The 12,585-nt window shown below is 56.0% G+C and overlaps 1 protein-coding gene across 3 annotated transcripts; it reads right to left on the bottom strand.

The window, feature by feature from the left end:
* Window positions 1-669: 669 nt before the first annotated feature.
* On the bottom strand, window positions 670-12,309 carry KIF7 (kinesin family member 7). Of its 3 annotated transcripts, none has more exons than XM_065641937.1 (18): window positions 12,007-12,309; window positions 9,775-9,975; window positions 9,128-9,539; window positions 7,824-8,355; window positions 7,381-7,518; window positions 7,008-7,235; window positions 6,397-6,596; window positions 6,036-6,142; window positions 5,587-5,721; window positions 5,056-5,258; window positions 4,753-4,950; window positions 4,409-4,534; window positions 3,787-3,963; window positions 3,451-3,666; window positions 2,717-2,923; window positions 2,129-2,327; window positions 1,897-2,037; window positions 670-1,497 (listed from the first exon to the last, which is right to left on the bottom strand). In XM_065641937.1, exons 1-18 carry the CDS (start codon window positions 12,305-12,307, stop codon window positions 1,121-1,123), a joined length of 4,098 nt encoding a protein of 1,365 aa, XP_065498009.1. In that variant the 5' UTR covers window positions 12,308-12,309; the 3' UTR covers window positions 670-1,120. The 3 variants fall into 3 exon arrangements, with proteins under 3 accessions (XP_065498009.1, XP_065498011.1, XP_065498010.1); XM_065641939.1 differs by having other exon boundaries at window positions 670-1,494; XM_065641938.1 differs by having other exon boundaries at window positions 6,397-6,593.
* Window positions 12,310-12,585: the final 276 nt, after the last annotated feature.

Genomic DNA, 12,585 nt, shown 5'->3' with positions numbered 1-12,585 from the left:
GCAGCTCAGCCACACCCAGAGCCCTCAGCAATGTCCCACCTCAAAGGCACACACCTACAGGCAAGATCAAGTATGTAAGAGGAAGATCAGGTGGTTCCTATTTCAGATGGCAGCTTTCAACTTGGTGTATGTTATTCCTCAAGTGGTACTTGTGGTAGCTGTGCTCCTCATGATTTCAGACTGAAGCAGGGGCTTGTTTTTGGGGTCAGGTAGCCAAGCTGCTTTTTCCCCTTGTTCTTAAAGCAGGGAGCTGGGCTTTCATTTTTAGCTCTGCCAGAATTAAACTTATGTCCCCCTTCCCGAGGTGGATGGCGTCAGTGTTAAGTTGCAGGATTTTATTTAACCTCCCTTACATCCAGACTGGAAGTTTTCCCAATAAGAAAATGCTGCTTAAAGCAGCTTGTAAGCTGGAACAGAAAATGGCACTGAACCAGGGTTGCTTTTATCCTGGATGCTACAGACAATTCTGCTGCTGTCTGGAGGTGCTTTTCCTGCAGCAACTCAATGTAGGAAGCCTACCAGCTCTGTGAGCACTTAAAAAGCAGTTACTTAAACATTAAGGCAACACTGTGACAGTAGCCAAGCTCCCATGCAGTGAGGTTTAAACAGAACTCCTTTCTACATATGACGAGTAAATGACTAGAGCCTCTGACAAGCGACTGCTTCATAAAAATCACTCTGCTTTATTAGAAAAGTTACAGTAAAAAACCCACGAAGTTACTACAAAAACCTATGTACAAGTTCTGCAGGACTGCAGAGCATCTCCCTCCAGGGCTGTTAGGGCTGAGCAAGACCTGCAGCAGAGGTTTCTGAACTGTAAACAGGTTTTTAGTGTTTAGAGGCCAGGGTGGGAAGTATCTCCCACTTCCCAGTGTTGATGCTGCTGAGGGTGCAGAAGCAAAGGTGTCCAGGCAGCACTTTTTAGACTGGCAGCAACATGGGCAATGTAGGCTGATGGTTATTTCCCTTATGATGAAAACTCATGTCTTTTTCTTCCTCAGGCCTCTGAAATATAACAGGTTTGTAGCCAGGCTGGCTTATGGGGCACAAAGGCTCTTAAACTCACATCATGACTATCTGCTACTCCCTGCCCTGTGCCAGGTAAGTGCTAAGCCTGCATTTAGACTGGGTTTCTCCTCACATCGATCGTTGCCGGGTGGTGAAGCACTGGGGTGACGCTCAGGCTGGCTCTGCGCAGCTCCCGCCGGGGCTTGGCGGCAGGAGCCAGGCTCCGCGGTGGGTGCACCTCCAAGGTCTGCCCCGCTCTCGGCAAGTGCTCGGCGTCCCTCTGCCGAAGGTCTGCGGGGCTGTCGTTGGGCAGGGACGAACGCCGCCACGTCGATGGTAAAGGTGCGTGCACCAGGTCCCTGCTCTCGTCCCTCACCCGAGGGCTTTCTTCCAGGGGCACGGGTTGTTCCCCAAGACTGGGCTCCTCGCAGGTCCTGAGCACAGGAGGAGCTCTGTCCCCAGCCCCGTGAATGCTTCTTTCCATGCCTGCTGGGAAAGATTTGGGGTACAGTGAGATGAGGAAGAATATTTTACAATGAGAGTGGTAGAACACTGGCACAGGTTGCCCAGACAGGTGGTGGATGCCCCATCCCTGGAAACATTTAAGGCCAGGCTGGATGGGGCTCTGAGCAACCTGATCTGGTTGAAGATGTTCCTGTTCGTTGTAGGGGGTTGGACCGGATGAGCTTTGAAGGTCCCTTCCAAACTATTCTATGAGCATCAGGATCTCTTCTCATCAAAATCAGTGCCTGTGGAGCACTTGCTCAAGGCCAACAAAGTCCCACACCACTCCTCACTCTGCTCCAGGCTCTTGCCACCAGGGAAAGGAATTTAAACTCCTTTTAACTCAGTAGGATCAGTAAAGCCCCAGCCCGGGTTTCCTCTCACCTTTGGTCTGGAGGTTCATGTTACTCAGCCTCTGGTTCAGCTCCTGGTTTGCCCACATATAACGGCTCAGTTCCTTCTCCAGCACCTGAATCCTCACCTCGTACTGTAGCTTGCTGCTGGCTAGCCCCTCATCCATGTGCTCTACAAAGAAAAATGAGGTCATTTCAAGCTGTGAGCCCTGTGAAGGACAAAAGCTGTGCCACTGCTGCCCGTTTCGGAGCTGGGTGGTTACCGCGGCTCTGCTGGAGCAGTAACTGCATGTTCTGCTCGTGCTCCTTCTGCTGCAGGGTGAGCTGCCGGTCCATCTCCAGCCGCTGGCGTTCCACAGCTGCCTCCAGCCAGTACACCAGCTGCTGCTGCTCCTCCAGCTGCATCTCCAGCTCCGAGAAGGCAATGTGCTGCCTGTGCTGATCCTCTCGCAGCGTCACCACCTGGCCAGGGCCCAAGAGCAAGAAACATCTCGGCTCCTTCAGAGCCTGGAAGCTTTCCTGCACCACTGAGCCTCATCAAGTTTGATTTTTCGGTACAGCGTACAAAGGTTTGTAGTTCTGGGATGCCACAGGTGCCTCGCAGAGGGAAGAGCAACATGTGGCTGCACTGCCATGGCAGAGCCACTGCAGGGATCCATGCATCCTACCACTAGTTAGGCTTCTCTCCCAGATGTTGGGGACAGGTGGGGATCATGGTGCTGTGGCTTTGTGACCTGACTTTACAGAGTAAAAGTACAGTAGGAGGCAGGCAGAAAGCTTGAAACTGAGGAAAATGAGAATTTGGTCAGATACTAGAACTCCCACCAGCCCAGAGGGCAGTTGTCTCCTACCTTGTCAAAGTACTTGCAGAGCAGAGCTCGAGTCTCAGAGGAGGACAGGTAGCTGAGCTTGGCCATGAGGTTCATCTCGCACTGGGACAGCAGGCTGGCCGAGGCCCGCAGGACTCGTTGCCTGCATGTGATGGACTCATTCTTGTACTCAATGGCTGCATCCAGAGCCTCGATTGCCTCGTCCAGCTGGAACAAGATCCGTTCTTCCTGCCAGGGCAGAGCTGCAGTTACTAGAGAGCAAAGGGTTGGCTCTGTCTCACTTTGCCCTGACCTCCCTTGTCACCTCAGTAGTGCTGGCAAGAAGTTGGGGTATGCACAGTTCGGGGATGTTAGGGAATATCTGCTAACAACCCCATGCTCAGGTTTTTACTTAGAATCATTTAGGTTGGAAAAGACCTTTAAGATAAAGTCCCACCATTAAGCTAGCACTGCCAAGTCCACCACTAAACCACGTTCCTAAGCACAACTACACGGCTTTTAAATTACTTCAGGGGTGGTGATTCCACCACTTCCCTGGGCAGCCTGTTTCAATGCCTGACAACCCTTTTGGTGAAGAAATTTTTCCTAACATCCAATCTAAACCTGCCCTGGTGCATCTTGAGGCTATTTCCTCTCTCCTATCACTTGCTGAGAGAAGAGACAGACACCCACCTCCCTACAACCTCCTTTCAGGTACTTCTTTCTTACTACCTCCTGCTCTTGCAAACAGAGGAGCCCAGCCCAAGAAAAGGTACCTCTGGGGACAGCAGGGTGCCCTGACGCAGCTTGTTGTCGAGTTCCAACCTCTGTTTGAGCAGCTGGTCCTTCTCCTGGCGCAGGCTGTTGATCTCCTGGCGGATCTGCTGCTGGTCGTGGGCACTGCTGTGACGCAGCTGCCCGTTCTTCTCAGTCAGTTCCTTCTCCAGGTGCTCCAGGCGGCTGGACACACGCACTATGTCATCTGTCAGGGCCTGAAGCAGAAGATGCTCAAGGGGATCTGCTCCAAAGACAAGTCAGACCCCCAGTCCCTTTCCATTCCCACCTCTGCTGGAAATCAAGCAAGGGGCTGAGGTGTCATGCTCTTGTCCTACCTGGCTGGAACGCAGCCGTTTGCTCTCCAGGCCGTTCTTCTCCTGCAGCAGGGCTTCCTTTTTGGCCACGATAGCTTCCCGCTTCCGCAGCTCATCTTCCAGCTCATCCAGGGCCCGGCGCTGCTCGAGAACTTTATCCATCTCTGTATCCAGCCACTTCTTCTGTTCCTCGATTTTCTGATGGAAGGAGAGGCAAAAGGCATGTGTGTGCGTGCAGACAGCAGCAGCAACGCCTGCCAGACTGAGGAGCAATGGAGTTGAGAATCTTGAGTCCATCTCTGCTAACACTGGTTTTATCCTTCCAGCTGCTCTGAGAGGCAGAGCTGAGCTACAACCACAGCTGCCAAGGAATCCTTGGGGGCTGCATCTCTCACCACCCTTCTGCTAATAGACAAGATTTCACAGCTTCTCTACCAATGCTAGTATTTAGAAGAGAATCCTGGTCCTTGGGGTAATGTAAGATCTAAGTCCTCTGCTACTAGACACAAGTGACATTCTGGACTGTCCTCAAGGGCATCTCCCACCTCAAGTTAAAGCCCCTGCTTCCCCCCCATCAACCAGCATTCTGCCACAGCCATCCCCTTGGAAATGGAAGGAAGTGGCAGGTTTGCTCTGCCTGTACCTGCTGCTGCTCCAGGCTGATCACAGAGCCGTTGCTGCCACTCCGCCGCTTCCTCTGGAAAGCTGCTATTTCCTCTGTTTTGATGCGCAGGATTTTCTGGTGCTGCTCGTGCTTCAGTTCCAGTTCCTGTAAGGGAAGGAGTAGCTGTGAGCCTTGAGAGGCAGGTTCTGTTCTCTGCTAGCTCTTTGGATACTCCTAAAAAAAAATCCTCTCTCCATCCCCATGCTCTCCAAGACAATCACAGACCCCATCAGAGCTACCCATCTGCCCAGCAGCCTGCAGAGCCCACCCATCATCGTCCTCACAAATACGGTGGTAGCACAACTGCTCCTGCCTGTTCCTACCTTGACTTGGTGCTGCCTCTTATTCACCTCCGTCTCCAGCCGCCGTTTCTGCTCGCTCTCCTCCCGCAGCCGGCGCTGCAGCTGACCCTGCTGCCGCCGCATCAGCTGAATGTTCCTCTCCAGCTCCTGCACTCGCTTCTCGCTCTGGGCTGAGAGTGACACCAGCCTCTCCGTTGCCTGCTTCTTCTTGCACAGAACCTGCCAGAGGGCAAAAGCTGCCCTTGGGCTCGGTGTCCTTTGCAGAGATGTCCCCAGCTCTGCCCCTGCCCACCTCCCTGCGCAGACAGAGCCCTTCCCACTCACCTGTGCCTTGTTCTGTGCGGCGGCCACACGCGTGCGGTACTCCTGCAGCTTGCGCTTCTCCCCGGGGTCCCACGGCTCTTTGTTCTCCAGCTCCTGGAGCTGCTTCTGGCTGTCGCTCAGCTCTGCCCGCACCTGCTCTGCCTCCTGCTCCAGATCACTGATCTTCTGGCAGTACTGCCTGTTCAGAGCCTGCGCGTCCTTGCCTGCAACACATCCCCCCTCTGCTGTGACCTCCAGGCCCCCTTCCCTCACAGGCAGGATCCTGCCAAGCGATGGATCTTTCCTCTCTCTCTCCCCAACTATTTTTGGCTATTGAATGCTCCCCTTCCTTCAGCTACTCCAGGGAAGGGAGAAACCAATGGGAAGGGTCTCAGTTGGAGGGATGGAGACACAGGGCTCTGCTGCCTACAGAAGAAGGGATTGAGCACAAGCAATGCAGACATGGAAGGTGAGGATGGGAGTAGAGATGAAGCACCCCAATTAGGAGATTTCACGGGGAATGGGTGCACATTCCTGCCAGCAGCTCTGCACCTGTCTTAATGAGCTCCGTGATCAGCTCCTCCTTCATGCGGATGTTGATTGCCAGCTCTCGGATCTTCTGCTGCGCTTGCACCAGCCTCCACTCAGAATCCTTCCCTGGCAGGCGCTCCCGCCTCCTGCAGACCTCTGCAACACAGATTCCCGGGTGAGGAAGGTCTTGTCTTAGCAGCCAGTTGACAGAAGAACAATCCGATCTGTAGCCAAGATCTGGCACAGCATTGCTGGGAGTCACCCGCAGCTTTCACCAAAACACACAGCTCTTGCCTGAGCCCCAGCAGTTCAAGTTTCTCCTTAAGAAAAGCAGCTGCTAGACTGTCATCTGCTCCATTTTTGTCCTCTGGGCTCATCCGGGTGAGACATGCTGCCTTCCTATCAACAGTACCCAACGAAGCACCACCAGCCCTAGGAAGACTGTCCAATAACCTACAGCTGGCACTTGCCTTTTGACAGGTCCAGCTGCTCCTCCTGAACTGAGTGGGCATTGCCTCCACTCGGCTCCTCGCTCAACTTGCAGATCTCCTTCTTGCTCCAGCTTCGGATCCCGTTTCTAGAAGGAGCAGCAAATGAATTAGTAGGGTCTGGGTACTGCCAGAGCTGTTCCCAGTAAGATCCACAAGATTCAGAAGGAGACAGAAACAGTAGCTGTGGTCAGGAAAGAAGGTAATTAGCTCCCCAGCAAGCAGGCAGCTGTCTTGGCAGAATTACTGACCCCAGAGGCAGTGTTTGCTTCTACATCCTATGTGAGGGATGGGTCACACGACTGCGAGGGCACCGCACAGTGCTGGGACAGTCTCAACTCACCGGCGCTGGGACAGGGACCGTTTCTGTTCCCACTCCTCCTCCTCTCCCGAGGACAGCTCTGCCGGCTTCTCCGGGTCCTGGCTGAGCTCCCTCCTCAGCACTGCGTCTTTTATCTCTGGATTGCCCGTCGGGCACTGCGTGTGTTTTGGGTGCCAGCTGGCTGGGTCCTCCTCCTGGAAGGAGGGGTTGCTGTCGAGCTGCTGGGGCAGAGAATCAAAAAGAGAGGGAACACGCTGTGTGAGAGCGGGTGGTAGGAAAAGCAGCTGGCTACGACTGCTAGACACAAAGAAAAGCAACACAATGGAGTTGAACGTGTTTTCAGGAGGAATGGTGTGTTGCTAGACCCAGCTGCCTGCCCTCTCGCCTTCTGCTGCTCAGAAGCTGATCAAATCTGAGACCTGCCTGTAACAACCAAGTAAAAGCTTCAGTTTTGAAGCTGGGCTGTTTTTGCCAGAGTTGTGAATTTCTTTGGATGTGAACACTGAGCACAGTCCTCTAGACTACGCCTCTGGCAAGGTTCACATTCAGAGTCAGGGGAAAAAAGCAGTTCCTGTGGTGGAGAGCATCTGAAAAGGCAGCAACTCCTCAATGGCACAGACCTGCACCCTCACCTTCTTGCAAAGGGCTTTTCCACCCTGCTCTGTGGGAAGCAGCCCTGAGGGAGCCCCGCTGAGGCTGTGGGATGGGGCAGCATCCAGTGGGGCCGTGTGAGGTCTCTGGCCAGCAGTCACCAGGTGAAGGTTTTCCAGCAGTTCTGGCACACACAGGTTTGGCATTGCCATCTCCAAGCGCACGTGCAGCTCTGAGATCTGATCCTGCTGTTCCTGTAGCTTGTCACTCTAGGAGGCAACAAGAAAAATGTGGTTTTGTACATGTAGATCCTGGACCTGCTGCAGCGGAACCTGAAAGCTGGGCTGTGCTTTCCTGGGGAGGAAAGGGAGGAGTGGGGCAGGTCCCTACAAAGAGAACAGAGCCCAGAAATACCTGCAGCTTGTACTGCTCCATGGCATCTTCCAGGGCAGCCAAGAAATCCCGGTTCTCTTCCTCCAGGCGCTCCACTTGCCTCTGCAGTTTGGCCACCTGCTCATCTTTGATGGACTCACACCCCTTCTCGCTGTTCACCTGCCCCCCAAAACACAAGAGGGGCAGCATCAGCATTCACCTTTGTTTTTCTCTTCCCATGCTGGACTCCGCAGGGGCACAGCAGGTCTGGAGACCCAGATTTTTCCTGTGAATGAAATCTCTCTGCTACAGCTGAATCCAGCTCTCCCTGCCTGCTCCGAGGACCATGACATTCTGCCTCCCTACTGCCTCTTGGCCAGGCTGCTTCTCCTCTCCTGACCCTTCCACTGGGCTGTACTGAGGCCGCTGTATTCAGTGACCACCAGATGAACCCCATCTTGGAGCTAAACCACCCCAACCCTTACCTGGGCTTTTGCCAGCTTGGAGCCTTGTGCTTCAGGGCTCTGGTCTTCTGCCGAGGTGCTCTCGATGCCGCTATCCAGCCCAGCTGAGGTCAGCTCGCTCCTCTCGCTCTCCACTGCACACAACCACTCCTTAACCCGCAGGATCTGCTCCACCGTCAGGTTACTGTCCTCCTGCAGCTCCATCAGCAGTCGGTACGCGGTGTCGGTGCAGGTCCGGTAATGCGCGCACTCGGCCAGCAGCCGAGCCGTGGGGTCGGGCGCGCAGCGTTTGGCGGTGGCCGCGCGGTTGATGATACGGGTCTCGGAGCGGTGCCGCTGTTCCAGCGCCTTCTGCAGGTTCTTTATCTGACGGTGAAGATCTTCGATGTGCTCTGTCTCCTTGCGGCAGTTCACCACAGCTTTGTTCTGGATGTTTTGAGCCCGGCTGGCGTAGTTCAGAGTATTGAGGCTTTCATCGAAGTCAGCGGAGGATGGGCTGACACAGGCTATCATCACAGTCTGGGCATTCCCCCCCAGAGAGTCTTTCAGGATCCTACGGAAGAGCACAGCAATTCAAATAGCTGAAATACAATATAATACAATATAGGAACCAGAAAGTTTCCAACCCTTTTCAGAATTTAAGCCCAAGGAAAAGGATATTCTCACTCTGCGGGCAGCTCAGCACCAATAAAGTGAGCAGAATGATTATGCAGAGGAATAACAGTTCGGACTGTGGCAAGTTTCTGTCTGCATAATTCCTGAGGCTGGGAGCTCTCCAACTCTGCGATCACCGCTAGGCACACGCTACAAGGGAACCTGTTGGAGATTGCAAAGACCACCTGCTCAAGCTAAAAACTAACTGCAGACCACCAAACAAGCCTACTAGGAGCCTTTCTTATTCACTGCCAGGCAGGAAGGGGCAGGATAACCCACACCGACAACCCATCTCGGCTTCAGCAGCATGACTTGTGCAAGCCTTGTCTTCTGCAGCACCGTGATGAGCTAGTCTGGCATTTCTATCCTGGCCTCATTGCTCCTAAGGCTTCCCAACATGAAAACCTGCAGGGAGGACAGACCTGTAAATTGCTCTGAGGCACCGCAGGTCACCTGGCTCTGTACTGTGAAGCCATCAGTCTGAGAGCCCTGGTATGAATGCAGAAGGGACAAGTGGCCCTGCAAGCTCCTCTCAGCTAGCCTGGGGACTTTGCCACCACCCAACCTGGCAGGCTGGACATGAGAAAAGCAGGGAGAAGCATCACCTCCCTCCTGCTAGGCCAAGAGCCTGTAAGATGTGTGGAGCATGGGGGACCCGGTCCCAGCTGTACCTGGTGATTTTGGAGTCCCTGTAGGGAATGTGGCTGCTCTTCCTGCGAGGGTCTCCCAAAGCACTGATGACGTTGCCCAAGGCCAGGAGGCCACTGTTGATCTGAATACTCTCCTTCAGCCTCTCCCCTGTGTTTCCTGTCTTCACAATTCGCTCCGAGCCTGCCAGATCCACAAAGTGAAACTTGGAAACCAGGACCTGGCCCGAGGCGGGGACGGAGGCAGGGGGGTAGTGGAGGAGCAGGCGGCCGGCCCCGCGCCGCTGTTCCATGGTCACCGTGAAGATGGTGTGCGAGCGGCTCGACTGCCTGTTGACGTGGGTCGCTCCCGTGTGCTTGGCAGTGTTCCCCATCTCCAGCAGGCTCAGCACCTCGTCCAGCCCTTCTACTTCTGCCTCCTTCACACCGCAGAGCACTGCAACAGCAAACAGAGATGTGGCTATGCCCAAGGATGCAGATACTCTGCACAGCCTGGTGCCATCACCCTGCCCATACAGACCAGCTTTTCAACACTGAGCAGGACTAAGCACAGCAACCTGCTGCAGGGGAGGGATGGAGGGAGAAGACCTGGCTCTGCCTTCAGGGACAGATAACCCAACACTGGCCTTAGGCGTGGGGTGAAAAGGGTGCTCGTGAGAAGCCACACATACCAACGTTCCCCTTGTCATCCTCACGGATCTGGATGTCTTTGCTGGCTGTATCCACCTGCAGTAGGTCCCGAAACTCCTCCTTGTACACCTCCAGATAGGACACTCGGACCATGTAGTCGATCAGGTCATTCTCATCGATGAGCCTGAAGGTCTCAGCCATGGCTCGCGGGATGATGCCCTGCTCGTCTTCATTGATGGAAGCTGCCAGAGAGATGCATGCGGTCATGGGGGACAGCGAATGCCCAGGGTGCCCTTGCTGGCCGGGGCCAGAGCCGTGGGCAGGAGCCTGCCCGAGCACACGTCAGCTGGACAGGAGCAGCCTCACAGCCCTCCCACCGCTCAGCCCTCACAGCCTGGATTAAACATCCCCGTGAGTGTTTCTAAGCAAATCCTATCCCACTCCTGTGCTGGATTCCAGCAGTGCTGCTTGTTTCCAGTCCTTCCTCAAGAAGGAAAAAGCATGTTAGCATTTCAGCAGGTAGCAAACAGCACACCTGCAGCTACACCACACTGTCCTTCGAAGCCAGCATGACTCCACAACCTCTCCCAGCTCTGAGAAGTTGTGGGGTTTTTGTGTGTGGTGGGGTTTTTGTTTGTTTGTTTGTTTCGAGCTTGCAGCCTGCTTGTATCTGGCCACAGCACTCTGCTGTCTGAATTGTAAATGGTTTTGCTTTTGTGTCCAACAGTCACGTAAAAAGGCAACCTCCAAATGTGATGTAATGACAGTCTGAACTGGGAAACTGAAAACAGAGGTAAACTGAAAGTATGGAAACAATTTAGTGTTTACAAATTGTGCAATTAACTAAGGCTGACCAAAACATTTACAGTACATCCTGGTAAGATACCAACAATACCACTAAACCAGCACTTACGCTAGGGAAAGGTTTCCTCTTTCCTTCTCTCCTTCACATAAACAAACTAACACGAATACCCCCACACAGTTCCCCCTCTCCTTAGGGCATATTTCAGGACAAAGCTGATAGATTCCAGCCAGGTGAAGGCAGTGGTGCCCTAGGAAGATCACCACCACCTCCAGAACAGCCATGGTCTCTGCAGGTCTTCTCTGCAGTGGCAGAGAAGAAAACCTACACACTGTGATCTCAAAGAAGGTGTTGTCCATAGGGCGCTGGTTACAGCAGTGTGGGTGGTGGGAGGAGAAGCTGTTGGGGTGGGCAGGATGGAGGTGGGTGGTGGTTGGGTTGGGCTATGGGGGCTGGCAGGGTCAAGAGGGAGGGCAAGGTAGAAGGAGCATTTGGGATGGTGATGTTGGAAGTGATGGAGATGGTGATGTTGGTGGGTTTGGATGGAGAGAGCAAAGCTGGTGAGATGGGTGCGGATGGCAGCATTGGTGAGGCTGGTGGGTTGGAAGTGATGGCTGGGATGGTGGCGGTGGTGGCATGAAATGGAAGGATATGGTGATGTGGCAGTGGTGGGTTGCTGGGGAGAGCAGAGGAGGGTGGAGATGCTGATGGGACAGGGATGTTGGTGGAATGCTGGTGGGACTGGGATGCAGGTGGGACTGGGATGCAGACAGGATGCTGGTGGGACTGGGATGCAGGGGGGATGCTGGTGGGACTGGGATGCAGGGGGGATGCTGGTGGGATGCTGGTGGGATGCTGGTGGGACTGGGATGCAGACGGGATGCTGGTGGGACTGGGATGCTGGTGGGATGCTGGCGGGACTGGGATGCAGGCGGGATGCTGGTGGGACTGGGATGCTGGTGGGACTGGGATGCTAGTGGGACCGGGACGCAGATGGGATGCTGGTGGGACCGGGATGCTGGTGGGACCGGGATGCTAGTGGGACTGGGATGCAGGTGGGATGCTGGTGGGACTGGGATGCTGGTGGGATGCTGGTGGGACTGGGATGCAGGCGGGATGCTGGTGGGACTGGGATGCAGGCGGGATGCTGGTGGGACTGGGATGCTGGTGGGACTGGGATGCAGGCGGGATGCTGGTGGGACTGGGATGCTGGCGGGATGCTGGTGGGACTGGAATGCTAGTGGGACCGGGACGCAGACGGGATGCTGGTGGGACTGGGACGCAGGTGGGATGCTGGTGGGACTGGGATGCAGGCGGGATGCTGGTGGGACTGGGATGCAGACGGGATGCTGGTGGGACCGGGATGCAGGCGGGACCGGGATGCAGGCAGGATGCTGGTGGGACTGGGATGCTGGTGGGACTGGGATGCAGGCGGGACCGGGATGCAGGCGGGCACGGTGCCGCGACTCACCGACGCTGGCCTCCCCGATGGTGTAGGTCTTGCCGGAGCCGGTCTGCCCGTAGGCGAAGACAGTGGCGTTGATGCCGCGGAAGAAGGCCCGCAGCAGCGGCTGCACGCAGGCCCGGTACACAGCCGCCTGCCCCGCCGCCTCGGGCAGCACGGCGGCGAAGCGGAAGCGGCGGCGGCCCAGCGCCACCTCGCCGGTGGCGGCGTCGCCCCGCAGGCAGGGCCGGTGTCCCCGCAGCGCCTCCCGGGGCAGCAGCGGCCGCACCCGCACCGCCACCCGCACCGCCGCCCCCTCCGCCGCCATGGCGGGGCGGCCCCGGGCAGCGGGACGGGCCCGGGCAGCGGGACGGGCCCGGGCCGGCGCGCAGCGATGGCGTCAGGCGGCTCCGCCCGGCGCCGCGGAGGGGGAGCGGCCAGCGCAGCCCCGCCGCGCCCGGGGAGCGGAGCTGGGAGGGGAGCGCTCGGCCGAGCGGCGGCCGCGGGCCCTTGGGCAGAAAGGAAACAGCCCGGGAGGGAGCGGGCGGAGTGCGCGGCGGGGCTGGGGCGGCGGCCGCGGACACGGGTGGGCTGCGGGGGTTAAGG

This window comes from Caloenas nicobarica, chromosome 10, assembly GCF_036013445.1.
Source record: "Caloenas nicobarica isolate bCalNic1 chromosome 10, bCalNic1.hap1, whole genome shotgun sequence".
In the NCBI taxonomy this organism is placed as follows: Eukaryota; Metazoa; Chordata; class Aves; order Columbiformes; family Columbidae; genus Caloenas; species Caloenas nicobarica.
The sequence above is the reverse complement of the archived record's forward strand: the minus strand, read 5'-3'. Positions and strand labels throughout refer to the sequence as shown.